The sequence below is a fragment of the Strix uralensis genome, chromosome 15 (assembly GCF_047716275.1).
Source record: "Strix uralensis isolate ZFMK-TIS-50842 chromosome 15, bStrUra1, whole genome shotgun sequence".
NCBI classification, from domain to species: Eukaryota; Metazoa; Chordata; class Aves; order Strigiformes; family Strigidae; genus Strix; species Strix uralensis.
Window position 1 is genome coordinate 8,315,309 of NC_133986.1, and position 17,792 is coordinate 8,333,100.

A 17,792-nucleotide genomic window follows, 5' to 3' on the forward strand; every position below is an offset into this window, starting at 1 on the left:
AAAGCATGTTAAGTGGAAAACATAAGCCCATATTTACAAGAACATAAGCACCACTTTCTGTAGGCTGTGCCAATCATCTTTGAGATTTTTAACAATCAGTTTTCTATTTTCTTGAGCAAACAAAGACTCTCTTCAGATATTTATCAAATAATTTCAACGAGACAAGATTTACATACTAATTCTCTTCTGTTCCTCGTTTTTTCAGAGTGATAAACACTGAAAACAGAATCTGCATGTTGTTACCATGCAAGATGCAACTAAGCATCTATGAATACTATTAAGATAATGCTTCCTTTCTGAAAAAATTACTGCAGTGAAAACAATTCCAAACCAAACACAGACAATGCCACACTTCCACCCCAAAACCGTTAAGTCCTCACAGATATAATTAGGACAAATAAGAAAGCAATGTCAAGGGAAAGCAGAATTTATTTATGAAGCTTGCATATAACCAATGTCAAATTTTTATTTATTTATTTTACCAATGTCCCTCCCTATTGTTCATACTGCCACTAGATGCATACTGAAAACATAGTAATTGTCAGAGTTAACATTATGTATTCAAGGATCATTTTCACATTTTAATTAGGTCCTACTCCTTAAACTCTTTAGAAATTCTTACTTTGCATGTGCAATTCCTGCAGTGATCATCTTCAACCCATGAGTCTTTGTCTCTATAGATCAATCCATTTACTTGACAAGTCTTCTCACAATGACAGTCTTCCAATTGACTCAGTCTTGTTTCTGCATAATTTAACTACAAATGAAAGTAACTTGATGAGATTTCTGCAATTCAAACACACGGTTTAAAAAAGCAAATATGAGAAAGCAGTATACTTATTTTTAGCCGAACCAAGTTTGACTACAACCTTCGAAACACTGAACCAGGATGTCAGCAGGTATAAACTAACCCTACTCCTCAGACTTTGATGGAGCTATCCATGCTAACTGACAACAGTTTTTGACTCAATCAACTGTCTCTTGTACTGTAACAAACTCCACTAAGAGCCCTCCGGGAACGTCCAGGCACTACCAAAAATACACAGACTATAATTGGGGGTTTTTTTTAAAAAAAAAAAAAAAAAAAATATCTTAATTGTTCATCAGCCTGATTATAAATCTAAAAGCACGAAGATTGGCAAGCTCACTTTCTCTAATCATCCCCATCTCATCATTGTTAAGCATCAGCCACTTCAGAAAGGTCTTAACCTTATAAGAGCAAGCAAGATTTAGAGGGGAAAGAAAGCATTTTAAATCAGTGTAGAACAAAATATTCCCAGACTGTGATTAATGGAGAAGCCATGCTCCTGGAGTAAACCCTGGGGTGGTGGCTTAGCTCTTAACACTCCTTGCTGTTCCCAGTACAGCCCCAATTCCAGCTACTAAAATGTGTATCAAGAAGCTAAAACTGATGCATCCTTTCCAAGTATTACATCTGCATGCTAGCAATTGCTGTTTACTGACGAGATGCTATGCAATAAGTGCTTATTCATGTAGCAGCAGCAAAGCACAAGGCTTTTTGGAAACACCCTCTCCTAAGCCGTATCACAGACCTCCCCTTCATACAAGGTACCATCTTACCATCCTCCAGAGAGGAACAACCCCTGTCTATGCACACCTTGTACCCAGTGCCATCATCTCTAATCCGTAAAACCACTCAAAAAGACTTTCCCATTTACTAATACTAAAAATAATGAAATATGTAAATAGAGACAATATTTAGAAGTAAATATTTGCTTTCTTCAGGCCCCAGAACTGCCATTGCTCTAACAACTGGTGCCAGTTGGATAAGAGTTTCTCAAGGTCTTGATTTTTTACATTCACATTTGTCTTATGCATATAATCATCACACTGAAGCCATTGTAAATAGCAAGGCTACCAAAATCTGGAACAAGACAAGATGGATGCATACTCTATTGTGCTATAAACATGATGCTATTATCCTACATTATAGGTTGCTACATTTTAACAGCAGCAAATTTTATTAAAAAAAGAAATGCACAGTGCTATAGTATTTTTTACATAACGCCATACACCTGAATTTCATATATTCCCATCCTCTAAAATTCCACCCGCTTTCAATGAATGTATTCTAATATGTCCTTTTTCACTCCTGCCAGTAAAAGAGCAACTTATTTAGGGGGAAGAAAAAGAAAGTAAATACTAGGCCAATTTCTGCGGTTTCTTTTTTCCTCTGCAGTCCTCATGAGAGAAAGCACTGAATAAAAGCTCTTCATTTTTTAAGTTGTTATTCTGGGATTGATACTCATCTCCCCCAGATTCAGCATGATCTGGTGACTTCAAAACCACTTTTCACATTCTAGAGGCAAAACTATCCTCTTACTGAGCTGCTTGTTTTCAGCACAAACCCTTTTCAGGTCATTATATTTAGTCATTATATTTACAGTATATAAAATATATTCAGTCTCGTTAAAACAGTGTTTGTCTTACACTTCTACTTTATTTACGTATCTTGTATTTCATTTTTTTAAATGAACATTCCCATATAAATGGACCATATAAATTCTAGAGAGAAAGGACTTCAGAAATATCCAGATTTGGAAGTGGCACTTGACATTGTCTTTTGTCTGTCCTAGAAATTATTCCCTAGAGAAAGAAGAAAGCTCTAAAAGAAGTTTCAATTTATTAACTTTTTTTGTCATTTGCAATATCCTGATAAAATTTATTTACTTAAAAATTGTTTACCTCCTGTTCTAAGAAATATCTTTAAATACAGCAAATAAGTCAAGTAGATCACTACAAGGAAGGCATACAACAACAAACCCTCCAAAACACAGAAATCAATTAATGTATCACAGCCCACAGAATCTGTCCAGAAACAACATTAAACTGTTAGCTGCTATACTAGAGTGACCAGAAACATTCAGTTTGTTTCTAAACTTCAATCCTTAGTTGAAAGACTTCTATTGAGCTTAATAAAACAACTAATTCCTTAAATTCAGCTGAAATATCCTTCCAAATGATGCCAAATGCACACAACTAGATTTACTGAACATTTAAAACATCCGTAAAAAATTCTCAAGCTTCAAACATTTGAATAAATGAATAAACTAATGAGGGAGAAGCAGCCCACACCATACCAAGCACTTTCCATATACTAACCACACCCTAAATTCTTAACCTTCAGGAATATTTGGCTAGCTATTATTCACAAAACTTATTTAACACTTTCCTTGCTTCTCCTCTGCCCATACAAAAAACTGAAAGATGACAGACTTCTGTTAAAAATGTATTGTTTCTGGCAAAATGAATAGCAAAAATATTGTTATTCATAAAAGTATTCATGCCCATATAAATCCATGATATAAACAAGCCAGATTAACTAGTCCATCAATGAACTCGAGCACTTGATTTTTCTTGGTTTAAGTCAAGCTTCAACCTTTCTGACCTCAACCGAGGAAAGATTCAGCAGAAAGTTTTGTGCTGGGAGTCCTCACTAACAAGCACATCTGAATACAAAGCACACCCAAGTGCAGGCCCATAATTTACTGAAAAGAAATTACATTCCACTCAAAGAAGTGCAGGAGATGCCCATACTGATTTCAGTAGGTGGTTAAAGTTGCATGAATTATTTTAGCCATTATATTTAAAGAGGAGCTAACAGTATTCCAGCATGGCAGTTGGGAATGCTGAAATACAACATGATCCTTTTCTCCTGCAGCAAATTAACATTTTAGCCAGATTTCTCACACTCTGACCTATGGTGTCTCTCTATTTAAGGAGACAAGATTAAATCAATCAAACATATATACTGTAAAGATTCAGAATTAATTCAAATTACAATAAAAACAAAATAGGCTTAAAAAGGTAGCATTTATTCATCTTTAAAAGCTACGTCTTCACAAGACATAGGTAAGAAAATAACATAATGGTGGTTAGCTTGTTACAGGTCATGATCAAATGCTCCTGTACACTCCATGACAATCTGCTATAGACAATGCTCTGCTGGGCCCCTTATACAACCTCCATGTCCCATCCTGGGCCAGCACTAGACTCATGGGACCCTGAGGTAAAGCCCAAGCAAGAGAGTACTATCTCCTCCTGCCTACATACTGCATAATTTGCACTGCTACCAAAATGATTAGAGTTTTACGTTGTATAATCTGCACATACGCATTCATTGCAAACAACATTCACTGGTCTATTCAGCGCTGTAATACAGCTGTAACCAAACACAGATTGAGGGAAGAAACTGAAATCCTAGATACAGCAGAGCCTAAAAGCAACAATTGGACATCAAACCACAGGGCCCACTTTTCCAAAACGTCACGTTCATGCTCTGCATCTCTTGGTGCAGGACAGGAGCTGGGGTTCATTGTTCACATACATTAGCAAGCCATTCTCTGACCACCTGCCCTGCTAAGCGGGATCTCTGCAGGCAGCTGCACAGCCCTTCTAATCCTTGCTCTTTACCTTGCCATATATCATCCCCATATGATATACTTATATCTACATTAGTAACACTTGTGGCTATTGTGGCCAGGACTGAAAAGGCAGATACAAACCTTAATGCTTCCCTCCAGTCCCTCTATTTTTAACTTACATTTGTCTACCAAATTAACTCCCTTTCCTGCTGCATGCATTTTTCCGGGACAACAGTATTTCTGTAACAACTGCAACAAAACAATCAGTTCACTGCTATAACAGAAAACGAACTCACAGTAAAGCATTATCCCAGTACCACTTTACGGAAGCACAGTCTTTGCAGCACAAATACTGTGTTATTTGCTTCCCCTCATAAAGTACTAGCAAGCAAAAATATAATTAACAGCAGAGAAAGCAAGTTACTCGGTACGGTGTGTAATTGGAACTTGCTCATAACCACCAGCAGGGCTCAAAATAATTGCCTCTCTCTCACAGTACAAGCAGCAAACTGAACTAAAAACTTCACATTTCACATTCGGAGTCAGCCTGTCCAAAGCATGTCAGCTGAGTAAGTGGATTGTCAGTATAATGCCCACACTCTCTAAAAACAGTTTCCCCTTTCCTAATAGGAAGGAAAAGAACACTTAAAGGCAGCACAGTAAAAAGTTTAATGCTTTCATGCTAATAGCACTACTATGCAAATCCTAGTTTTGAAATTCCCGTTCGGTAACTACACTGAGATTAAAGGCATCTACAGGTTGGTTGTAGTTGCATTTAAATCTATAAGTAAATAACACATAAGTGCTGTTTCAGATGAGACAATTAATTGCCCTTTACCAACATTACTGCCCTTTCACCAACACTGACCTCAAAAAGAGTTCACAGGTTGCCCTTTAACACACATGAGGGGGTTCAATCACCTCTAAAACACAGCTTCCCATCCCAAAACTTCATCACAGTCTTAGCTGAAGGACCTTGGCTAACACAGAGGTTGACTGTGTATCGTGGGAGTCAAGTCTAAATAAAATCCCCAAAATCCTAAACAAAAAAACCCACTACAGCTTCCCATTCCTCCTATTCACAATCTAAACCAAGGCGAGGGGGGGGGGGGGTGTTAAAAAAAAAAAAAAAAAAAAAAAAACCAGCACACACCACACCAGCTGGAACTGGGTTAACTTTTACACTGGTAAAAGCCATTGATCAAAGGTGATGTCAAGATCGTCACAGCCAGCAGCTTCACAGGCATTCCCATTTTGATGGCTCATTTCAGTTCCCAGGAAGGAGACTATGCCAGTCCTGAAGACTTCACAGGATTTCCCACAGGCAAACACACACCCTTCGACAGCATCACATGGTGAGGAAATTGCTAAGGGATTTCACTCCTTTGTTTCTCTATTTCTCCCTCAGCATGAAAAAGGAAATCATGCTAAGGCTTCTTATAAAAAAATCAGACCCTGGGCATTTTGTCACTATCTTACAAATAATAAGGCAGACAATAGAAACTGTATAAGGCTTAAGTGACATCTGTGAAGCTATAGCCATAAGGCCAAGGCAGATAGGGCTACTGGCAGAAGCAAAAAAAAAAAATGGCTCTACCATGAAAATGTAGAATAATTGCAAAAGGAATAAATACTTTCATGTTGGTCTTAGCACAGAAGGAATGGGCAACTGACAAAGCAGCTTAGGTACCTACTTTTGCAGTCATTTTTGCCAGGAGTTCTTGCAAATCCATGATTCCTTGCACCAGACTTAAGAAATCACTGCAGGTTGGGCATGCTCAATAAAGGAAGAGTAAAAAGAAACAGAAAGGAAGAGAAGGAAAGACACATTAACCCATAAATAATCAACAGTATATCAGACTTGATTTATCTGAACATAAAATGCAATCTGTTTACACAGAATTTTTGCTTTCTGGAAGTCTGCACATGCAAAAATTACAAGCCTGAAAATATTATTTTTATAACAAAATTAATTTGTATGAAAAATCTAAAACAGAATAAAGAAATTGCTACTTACTGCGATTCAGATTAGGACACTGTGTTATATATCCATTAGGTATAAAGATGACTTTCACATCTTGAATAACACCCTTTGAAAAAGAAGAGAAAACTGGTAATACAGATTGTAAACATTCACTTAGATCTGTACAAGCTGTTTCACAAGTCATTTCTTAAGTGGGTACAAAAAATTGACAAGCTTACTCATGAGGAAAATAACTGAAGATGGACAAAATACAACTCCTCCTCCTATCTTCCTGTGTGTTTGGATATTAATTTTCATAAAACACAGAAATAATACTGCTTTGTCTTTTGCAATCACCAAATATAAGCTGCTTAAATGTCTTAAAATGGGATGAGACTGGTGAAAAAGCAGTGAAATAATATCCATTATTCAAGCCTATGACACACTTTTCCAAAAGACAAAAAGAAAACACAGCGATACTCTTTAGTGATTTAGGCAAATAAGACTGTGAAATCAAACATTATGAAAAGAGATGTATATAGTGCAAGAGGTAAGTGAGAGTTTACCCTTCAGTTGTTTGGTTTAATTTAGCCTACTAGCTTTGTATCTCAACAGGCAGTTCATGTAATCGTGCTATCAGTTAGAATTAAATCAAATCCTCTTTCTGATCCAGACAGATGGAAAGATGCCCTGTGCAGGACTGGCAGAAGTCAGGACTCCAAGGTCAGAGCCAGCTAGTGCAGGTTGTATGAGGCCGGGGAACTGAACCTGGCAGGACAGGAGAGAGGAAGGTCCAAAAGGTGCAGTGCCAGCTGCATCCTCTGTTGTCCCTGACTTGCAAGGATATCCCTGACAGAAGCAGCAGACACAAAGGGTTGCCCCGTATCCCTGCACACCTGGGCCTGAAGAACTCTAGATCCTTCAAATAGCCTAGAAAATGCCAAAGCTTGTGTTTGCTCTTTTAAGCTCAGTACAAAGCTCTCGCTCCATCTTTATGTAACGTACTTACTCCACAAGATCCACTAACTTTAATAACATCATGGTCACTCAGGGAGAGGAGCAAGGAAAAACAAGGGACTTCTAGTGCTGCTATCTGCACTTTCCCTGACTATTAATTGGATGTTGTGACATGGCTCTATCTCCTCCCAGACACAGAAGAATTTCTTTAATTTGAAAGGAAATTTATCATTGTGACAGTTATCTAATTAAATTACTGATTTGTAAGACTATATTTTAATTTTCAGTTAAATTGCAATAGAGTGAATTTTGCAGACTGAGGACATAGTCACTTGCTCAAAATGTTGAACTCCATCCATAAATAAAATATAGGCCTCAGATAGTCCTTGAAGCCTGGCAAGTACAGTAAGTAACATTTAACATTTATGTGTTTATTTGATAAAACAACAGAAGGTAATCAGCAAGCACAGTTTCCTGCTTACTGTTCCATGCTCAAATATTAACTGAAAATATTAATAGACATAACCAGATCACACTGTCTTTCTTGCAGAAGTATATACATTTATTAACCTTTTCATCTATGAGAATAATGAAATCATCATAATAATGAGAAGTAATACTGTCACTGGAAATGGAACATCCTGAAAGCCTAGCAGTCATCAGCAAGAAATTAGAAGGTGAGGCACAAAAATATATTTCAGTGCTTAAGCCCCTCCAGTGAAAAGCTCAACCAAGAGTAAATGAGATTACAAAGTTTCACCAGAGCATATCACACAGCTAATAAGCCATCATCCAGAGAGAAGTGATGTCTTCCTCAGCCTTTTTTTTAAAACTTCATATTAAACTTCTGTTATGTTTGTTGCATCAGAGCCCCACCGCTCAATTGTCTTTGGGGTAGATATGCATTTAAATACAACCTGAAGAGGAAACACAATTATTTTTTGTGTCTTAATTTCTGGCTACATGAAAGCATGTTACCATGGAAAAACGTATGAACTTCAAGTCACCAATATAGATGCCTTCTAAGTCTATAAACCCTCTGAAACAGAATTAATACGATCAAATATAGAAGTAAACCTTCAAAGAGCAGAAATTTTGCTGATGTATTTTTTTAATAGAAAGACTTCATTATAGCAAACAGTTATTAGAACCGTAATTATTGTGATACATATGAACAAACTTGGGATATTCCTCCTTCAGCATTAAGTCTAGGTTGCCAAGAGCTTTCTACAACCACAGCCAGAAGGAGAATGAGGCATGCCCAGCTCCCCAGGGGAAGCCCAGGGCCTTGGTTCACTTTGGCACAGGGTGGCGTTCTTCAGTCACATTCTGTGAAAGGACGTCAGGATTCAGCCTTGACAGGGAGATGTCAGTGGTCAAAGCCTTCCTAGTTTTTCCCTTCCCAAGCAGGCATCACCTTTATGTTATCATTAAAACATTTAGCTAGTTACAACCAAAGCTTTAGTTCAGCATCAGGACTCACTAGCTTGAAGAGCCTTCATCTGTGCAGGCAGATTACCAGCTATAAGATTAAATTCAGGCCTGTAGCACTAAGTATCAAGCCCATCCCATGAGGATGCAATACAAAAGCCCTGTTTATTGCACTTCTCATGTCTTTATTAAATAGAGGACTCCTCCCACGTTCTGTGAAAAGGCTCATATATTCCATGAGCTCTCGACTTCTGCATTTTTATTTCCTCCACTGCCTTTCACCCTCTTTAAAACCTACTTCTCCCATAGAAATAATGCATCGGCCAGGGCTAGTGAAAGGCTTTTCACGGAGGCACCAGCAGATGTGCCCAAAACCCTGTGTCTCAGCAATGCTATGCCAACACCACGAGATCTCCAGCAGATCAGCACTGTGCTCCTCTCCACGGGGCAGGCATGCCCCATGCCAGGTGCCTGAAGAGCCACCCCAGCTGTATTTACCTCACCTTAGTCTGTACCACACCGAGACCAAAATGACTACAGAGGCCCAAGTAAGATATGATGCTGTGCAGTAAAAATACCAACATACTTCTCAAGCACCTACTATACAACGCCCAGACAAAGCAGCAGGATCAATAGAGCCTGCTAGAGCAGATATGAAAATTACCATCTTTTGACATGAATCACCTAGTCAGCAATGCATTAATAAGCTTGTTTCTGCAGCAGCTCTTTGGATGGAGCCTTAGGGGGAAGGGTTATCCCCAGCAATGAAATGAATTTTGCAGGTAATTCTGATGCTGACAGAAATCAGATCCATCCTAGAGTAAGGGTTCCCTGGATGTCTGGTATCACACTCTTCCTCCTTTCAGTTGCAGTTACTTCGGTTTCCTAATCTGATTATAACGGTATTCTCTAGCCCTAAACCAAATCTTGTGTTTGGGCCCCACAAAGAAACCTGAAGGATCAGCATGTATTTTTCAAAGGAACTAATTCATGAGATTCCCTTTAAAGCAGACAGACAAAGCTATCTTAAGTCTGCTCTACATTAGCACATGCCACTGCTGGGCTAAAACCATTCCATCTTGTCTGAACTCCAAATGCTTGGCCGTAGCAGGTAAGTTACAACTAGTAAGAGATACTAGTTGTAAGTGGTGAGACTTCAATTCCCTTGATTAGGCCATAGAGCGCTTCATTCCCCAGCAAGGCCACAGACACAGCAGGGCTACTTGTGGAATAATCACTGTAAGTAAGGATGTGGAACAAAAGCATAAATAAGAAAAATTGCAGCAACTGGCTACAGAATAGCATATGAATATCATATCCATTCCTTCCTCATCTGATCTACTGAAGAATTATGACCTAAAACAGGCATGAGAATATGGTCCAAAATGTGCTTTAGTGCTATTCATTTATGGAGAGACACAGCAGTTGATTAACTACCACTGAAGTTAAGAAAATTTTTGGAACAGCAAACATGATGCTTAGAACAGTACCCAGTGCTTGTTGTTACATACATTATCATGGCTCCAACACACATAGAAAAATGTTATTTCTTTTTTATTGCTCTTATTTCCCTGCAGATCTCTGTTTACATTAAGGAAAATAGATCTATTTTATTATATGCTAAAACAGTGAAACAAATTGCACTGAAAAAGAAAGGGAGGTCCTGCTGAGCATGTAAATATATGGAAAGAGATGTGTACTCTTTACAAACTGGCAAAATCCCAAGTTTTTGCAATGAGTAACATAAAAAAAAAGTAAGATTTCTGAAACTCTCAAGCGGGATTAAAAAAATATAACCAATTATATTTCTGCCCTGAAGAAAGTTAGTAAAATATTCAAGCATGCATAAAGCAAAGGAAGGCACTTGTCGGCTTTCATTATGATCAATAAAAACTGTCAGCTCATTAGCATATCATTAGCTACCCTGCTGTTTCCAAAGTGTTAACGTGTAGAAATATTAATTTACAAACATATAATATCGCGGAGTTCTGAGGCTCTGACTGCCTGCATAAAATAAGAATTTAAGATGGGCGAATCCAATATAACTTCTTTTTTTCCTATGTAGCTATAAACATATGTTTACCATCTGTGGAATTATGGGAAGCAGCTGAGGTAAAAAAACAACAGCTGTAGAATGAAATAATACTATCAATTTCACTTCACAGTGACAGCTCAGCTGCTGGAGGATGACATGTACTCTAGGTTCAGAACAACTCTCGGACAGTCATTTAAGTTAAAAGTTAGCTCTTACCTCTGCTTCACAGAATTGTTAGTTGCTACAACAATCTTACCATAAATAGTTTCAGGATAAAATAATTGTCCTAGTTTGTTGAAATCTAGGGACTTTGAGTAGAGGTCCTCAGAAAAACAGCAACTTATAAAATTGTCTCATGAACTGACAGCTTCAAAGGGAAACTGAGTGGGTGGTAAATCACCCTGGCAACAAATGCACACCAATATTGAAGATAGGCAGATTGGCCTATCCGCTATACTCTCTCACTGATAAACACTTGCACTGTGACTTGTGATCCAAAACTGAAAGAAATATCAGAAAACTTTCTGTAGCTTGCTTACAAAATAAAAGAATTAATTTTCAGGTGGAGGGGGTGTTTTTCATCTGCTGGTGGATTTTGTTGGTTCAGCAATTCAGCCTCAACTGGAAAATCATATAGCCCCACCCAGGGGTCATAAAAAGCTGAAAGTAAACATATAGAAGAGGGCTTTTCAAGTTGTAGGTCATTTCTCTGTCCTTTGCCATTTCGGAAATACATTGCCATTACTTGAATCCTCTTTTTGCTCTGAGAAGTTCCTCACACCCATACTGGCCTACTCAATGATGATGTCTTGGGGAGCCTCACAAATGGAAGACAGGCTTTCCAGCTAGAAGGTAGGAGCAGCCTGAGTCCTGCCAGCCAGCCAGCCTTTTAGCCTGGGCCATTTGGAACCAATGGAAGCTCCAAAGGACAAAGAAGCTCTTGAACAAAACTCAGTGACCCACTATTCACTCTCTGTTGAGAAACACACTGACACACTTAGTTGAGAAAAATAAAAAGGAAGTTACTCCAGGAATAGAAAAACCTTCTGTTTTGCAGCAAGGCAAATGCACTGCACACAACAGCTAGTATCCACCAAAGCCAGAAGGACCACAGGCCAGAAGATGAAAGTCAAAAATAGACTGACACTGCCTGTGCAGTCTCACTCTGTCCCCAGGAGTGGCAAGCCAGAGCACAGCAGGTAGACAAAACCTAAAGTAAAGAAACCAAGCAAAACCCCCAAATACTGGGCACTGTAGTCAGTGACTATGATACTCTGCCTTGCAGGAAGAGACCCTTTTCTCCAAGTGCTGGACCTGCCTCAAATGCCAAGTCCACAGTTTCTACTACAATTCATAAAATTAGATTTCAGGAGTGTAAGACAACTTACCAGAAATGTATTGTTGACTATTTATTAATTTTATTCTTCATGTGCCATTTCATATCTGCTTACCTTAAAGAAACCATGTTTCCTGTTTCTCTGTCCCAGCCATAAATTGCTTTCAGGTGTCAAATTCGTTTCTGGGGGATCAACGATGCGTTCATAAATCCTGTAGAGGGAACACACTGCTGTTACTTGAATCCGCTTTCTCCTATGAAAACTTCCTAGTCAAAATTAGTTAACAATAGAAGATGGAAAATAGAACAAAAAACAAAAAAGTTTTCATTCAACCAAGTATTTATCATTGATAGTTACGAAGGTATAACTTTCAAAGCAAAAAAAAAAAAAACCCAAAACACCCAAACACAGAAAAAAACTATTAAAAACACTAACATACGAAGACTGCACAAGATTGAAACTCCCCTTGTGCAACTGTGCAGCACTAGGCTAAAGAAACACAAAGCCAAAACCTACCATAGTAGGGAAAACAGTCAAATGGGACCATCCTAGCCTAGGGGTGTCCTTCAAACTCATCTACCCGTTCTGGAGAAAAAGTGCAGTCACACACAAGATCCAACGAGAGAAACAACCCTTTGGGATTTTCAGACTGTTTAGAATTTTGAGTAGACTTCACAAAGAAACTTTATTCCACCCCTACTCCCATGGCCTCTTTGTCTCTACATTTGTGTCATTCATCCTTCCTTGCACCCACTTCTCCCCTGTTTGCTGCTGTTACTGAATTCACTGGGCTTGCACGCTCACATGTGCTGCCACTACTGCACATCCAGCTTGGCCCTGTCACAGGTCTGGTACAGAACGGGACCTCTTTGTATATGTTTGGTACCTAGCACAACAGGGTCATTTTCTTGGTTATTCTTCAAGGAACTAGAAGTAATAGCAATAAGAAATAACAGTGACAACAAGTAACGTCAGGTCCATAAGCAAACTTTATGTACTGCATAAACTTGCACATGAATGCAGTCATCTACATACCAAATTTCTAAAATTAATTCATGAAAAATTGCTGTAACAGCATTTTTAAATTCACAAAAATAAGTTTTAAAAGGTTTGGCTTGGGGTTTTTTATTTATTTTTAGGAAAGCTGTAATGAAGTTTCCTTAACACCTTTTTCAGGAACTGAGACCACTACAATGACACTATCATTTTAGAACATGAAAAATTCACGACCAAAGATACTGACCCTGGACTCTCATATTGCCATGTCACATCTGTGGAAGCCATGAACTTATTGCTTCATAACAAAAACAACAAGCTTAATAAGGATTATTGAGAATATGATGAAATATATTTCCATTACTGTCCAGCTCACAGAAAGTATGTATTGCTGTGCAATCACACCAATGTGACAGCCAATATAAAAGACAGAATGTGTCAAGACCCACAGCTTAAAAGGGTGAAATTATCTGTATGTTTAAAAGGGGTGAAATTATTTTTCTTCCTTCTTTAAAGCTATGCCTTTAAAATGAACATGAAAAATGAACACCAAAGAAAAAAATACAAGTCAATCAGCACAACTCATTGCAGTTATCTCTTCCTATTTACACCTCAAGTGTTTCTAGCACAGGCTCACCAAGTGTAATCATTGATTTTTGTGTTGTAAGTTGCCAGAGGTATTGAGTTTGCATGGCAAGGTTTTAGTGGCAGAGGGACTACAAGGGTGGTTTCTGTGAGAAGATGTTAGAAGCTTCTCCTATGTCTGATGGAGCCAGTGACAGCCGGCTCCAGGACAGACCCACCACTGGCCAAAACCAAGCCCATCAGCGATGGTGCTAGCACCTCTGGGATAATGTATTTGAGAAGGGGGGAAAACAACCTGCTGCATGACAGCAGCTTGAGAGAGGAGTAAGAGTATGAGAGAGAACCTCTACAGACCCTAAGGTCAGTGAAGAAGGAGGGCGGGGAGGAGGTGCTCCAGGCACCAGAGCAGAGATTCCCCTGAGCCCCTGGTGAGGCAGCTGTGCCCTGCACCCAGGGAGGCCCACAGGGGAGCAGAGACACACCTGCAGCCCGTGGGGGACCCCACCGCCGGAGTAGGGGGATGCTCAAGGGAAGCAGTGACCCCATGGGAAGCCTGTGCTGGAGTAGGCTCCTGGCAGGACCCATGGCCCTGTGGAGAGAGGAGCCCAGGCTGGAGCAGGTTTGCTGGCAGGACTGGTGACCCCACGGGGGACCCACGCTGGAGCAGTTTGTGAAGAACTGCAGCCCGTGGGAAGGACTCACATGGGAGAAGTTCATGGAGGACTGTGTCCTGGGGGAGGGACCACACGCTGGAGCAGGGGAAGAGTGTGAGAAGGAAAGAGCAGCAAAGACAACGTGTGATGAACTGACCACAACCCCCATTCCCCATCCCCCTGCGTCACTTGGGAGGAAGAGGTAGAGAAATCAGGAGTGAAGTTGAGCCCAGGAAGAAGGGAGGGGTGAGGGGAAGGTGTTTTTAAGATTTGGTCTTATTTCTCATTACCCTTCTCTGATTTGATCGGTAATAAATTAAACTAATTTCCCCAAGTGGAGTCTGTTTTGCCTGTGATGGTAACTGGTGAGTGATCTCTCCCTGTCTTTATCTTGACCCATGAGCCTTTTCTTTCCCCTGCCCAGTTGAGGAGGGGGAATGATAGAGTGGCTTTGGTGGGCACCTGGCATCCAGCTAAGATCAAACCACCACACCATGCTACTGGAAAACTCATACATTTGCAGAAGGCTAGAATAACCTCCCATTATTAAAGAACTTCAAGAAAGCTCTATAAAGTTTATGTCAAAGTACAAAGAGTCATATATTCCACCCACTTTTGCTTATCCAGAAAAGAAGAAACCAAATGGAAGCAATCTAAAAAACTAGAGGCAAACTTACTATTTCCTTAAAAAGAAGCAACAACAAAAATCTCAAACCTAACAACAAAATAGTTACATGAAAATTCCAGCTTAAGAATGTGAATACAGGAGTCAGAAGACTTCTAATACTCATTAATTTTATTGCTCAAGTTTATTATAGTTACTATGAGCCCTAATTCATCACATTTTATCAACATGATACATGCAAAGCTCTAGGAAATTTCTGCCTCCACTAGTTAACTACATCTTACTATCTATAAAATTGCCATGCTGAGCTGTTTTACCTGCTCAAACAGCAAAACAAGACGATATTCTTTTAAACCACCTTTTGAAAATTACAGGAATTTTGCATGCACCACCTCTATCAATATTTTAAAGTGTAAGTAGACCCCTTCTGCCGTACCTCATGCAATATTGAAGACTCACTCAAATGCAAAACTGCTGCAAAATGCTGAATGAGGAACAAAGAATTGACATGCTCCTTGAGAAAACTAATCACTGAATTGTACTATCACATTAGGAATTTCTCTTTGGATATGTAACACATCTTTATTCATGACTTAGGTTAATAATGTCCTCATCAGAAAATTTCTAATCTCATAAAAAGACTAGTCAATACTCCATAAAGAACTCCATTTCTGTTAACAGATAAAATGCCAATGCTGACCAGGTTCAACAACGCTACTTATTGAAGAATATTTGATTTTTATTCACCTGGCCTAGTTAAAGTTTATAAAGGAACTCTATAATATATGTCTGCAATTACATATAAAAACCCCGAAAACCTAACTGACATTATTATATGACAATTCAAGAATAGCAAGTAAGGAAGACAAATCAGAGACAGGCTAAAGCAGTTTATCTTGTCTTTTCTGATGATTTAACGAAGACTTTCAACCTATGTGGAAAAGGCTGTAGCGACCATCCTTCCAGAGTCTCTTCAGAAAGTGCCCTTCATAAGACACATGTTCAGGATTTCTGATATTCCTCTACTGTTCTACTCTAATTCCATTTCTGAAGCAGCAATTAACTTAAGGAATTAATTAAAGGTTGGTTTGTGCCTTATATGTCTAAGAGACGGGTTGGTTTTCTTCTCCATAGATCTGCCCATGGAGTAACAGGCTTAGGATTCAAGAGAAGGCATGAGATGTAGATCAGTCCTTGCTTATCTTTCTATGTAAAAATATGTTTTGGTTGACACTATTTGTTTTGCGAACAATGAGAGTTTATTCCTGTATACTGTTAAACATCAACAAAAAAGCCCCAGCAAGCATACGCACAGTTTATCGCTGCTCCTATAATGCCCTCTATACTCTTGAGAAATGAAAATGTCAAAAAGCACATCTGAATTCATAACAGTCAAAAAAAAAAAAAAGAAAAAGGAATCACAAGGAACATGGTTCACTCTATACTACTTGTCTAATGAAGAAGAATTTTTAAAATAAATAAATAAAACAAACAAGAGCCCTGCAACGCCTGACCAAAAGGGAAAGTGATACAAAAAAAAAAAAAAAAAAAAAAATCCAAGGGACATTTCCAGCAAGACTGGAAGCTGCTACATAATGGTAAAACAGCTATACAAAGAAAAACTGGAACTACGTGGAAGAAGTTTTTGAATCAATATGAGCAAAGAAACATGACAGAATTCCTAACTCTCAATCAGTGGGTTTAATAACATCAGGGAACAAAGCTTCACCAGCTACATGCATTGGCAGCTGATAGCCAGCAGAGCTGACTGACCTGCAGCTGGAGTACAGCCTGGGACGGGGCATGTCTCCTGGGCACCATGTTCATGGTTTAAGTCACAAGAACATCGTGGTGCAGCATTCTTAGAGCAGGTTTTTGAGGAGAGAGACCTCACAGGTATTGAAGACACCCTGTCCATACAAAATGGTTAAGGCAGCACTTGTGTAAATAGTTGGGAATATGGTTTCACCCAGACATTAGCATTACCCACACATGTATGCCACTTACAAATCTATCAAATATTACTGATTATTCCAGTGATGTTTCAGGGTTTTTCTACACTTAGACAAACCCATAAAGCATGAACATTTTGTCACATATCTCAAAGTACACTGAAAAAAGTTACTACTTAGAAGTTGCTTGTGAAGTGGAAAAAACCCTTGCTCTGCTCCCCTTCCTGTATTGGTTTTCTTTTAGAAGAAAAGAGGTGTTTTTCAGGCTGAAAAACTACTGTTGCTGAATAGACTCAAAAGGATTCTTCTTTTTTTACAGCTACATTAAGCTTCCACATCATTCTCATTCCCTTGCTTGGTTTTCTGGGCTGAGATGTGTCACCTTCCATGGCTTTATCCACACTTGACCAATACTTTGTATTTGGCATATGAATAGCTAAATTATATCTACTACACTTCCAGTTTATGAAGTGCTGGTCTAGAGCTCCTTGGAGATCAGTTTCCAATATATTTGGCTTTGATACCCACACAGAGAAATGTGCAATACACTTCACAAGAACAGAAATGCTTAGAAAGAGGACTCCAGGGAACTGTGGTCTCTAAAATTACTGCAGACTGAATAGCCCCTCCAGCATGAGGAGACCCAGGTCTCTAGGTTAATGGAAGCTCTACTCCATACTTCAGACTTTCAGATTTATGATTACTGGATTCACTTTCCAAGAGAAAGCTTGATTTGCCCCTACTTTATGCTGACATATTTCAAAGAAGCTAAACCATAAACCTGCAGTAATACAACCATGAACCAATTGTTCTTTCTTGAAATTTTCATGCTCAGAATACATTCACTAACCACTGATCCATTTTAGATAAACA

The 17,792-nt window shown here is 38.9% G+C and overlaps 1 protein-coding gene across 2 annotated transcripts in view; it reads right to left on the reverse strand.

Moving 5' to 3' along the window:
• NELL1 (neural EGFL like 1) overlaps positions 1-17,792 on the reverse strand; it is a 297,446-nt gene that overhangs the window by 222,655 nt on the left and 56,999 nt on the right. For both annotated transcript variants that reach the window (XM_074884815.1, XM_074884814.1), the window contains exons 5-8: positions 12,223-12,319; positions 6,403-6,475; positions 6,080-6,162; positions 623-757 (exon numbers count right to left, since the gene is read on the reverse strand). In XM_074884815.1, coding sequence (XP_074740916.1) covers positions 623-757; positions 6,080-6,162; positions 6,403-6,475; positions 12,223-12,319 — 388 coding nt within the window. The remainder of the gene's footprint in view (positions 1-622; positions 758-6,079; positions 6,163-6,402; positions 6,476-12,222; positions 12,320-17,792) is intronic.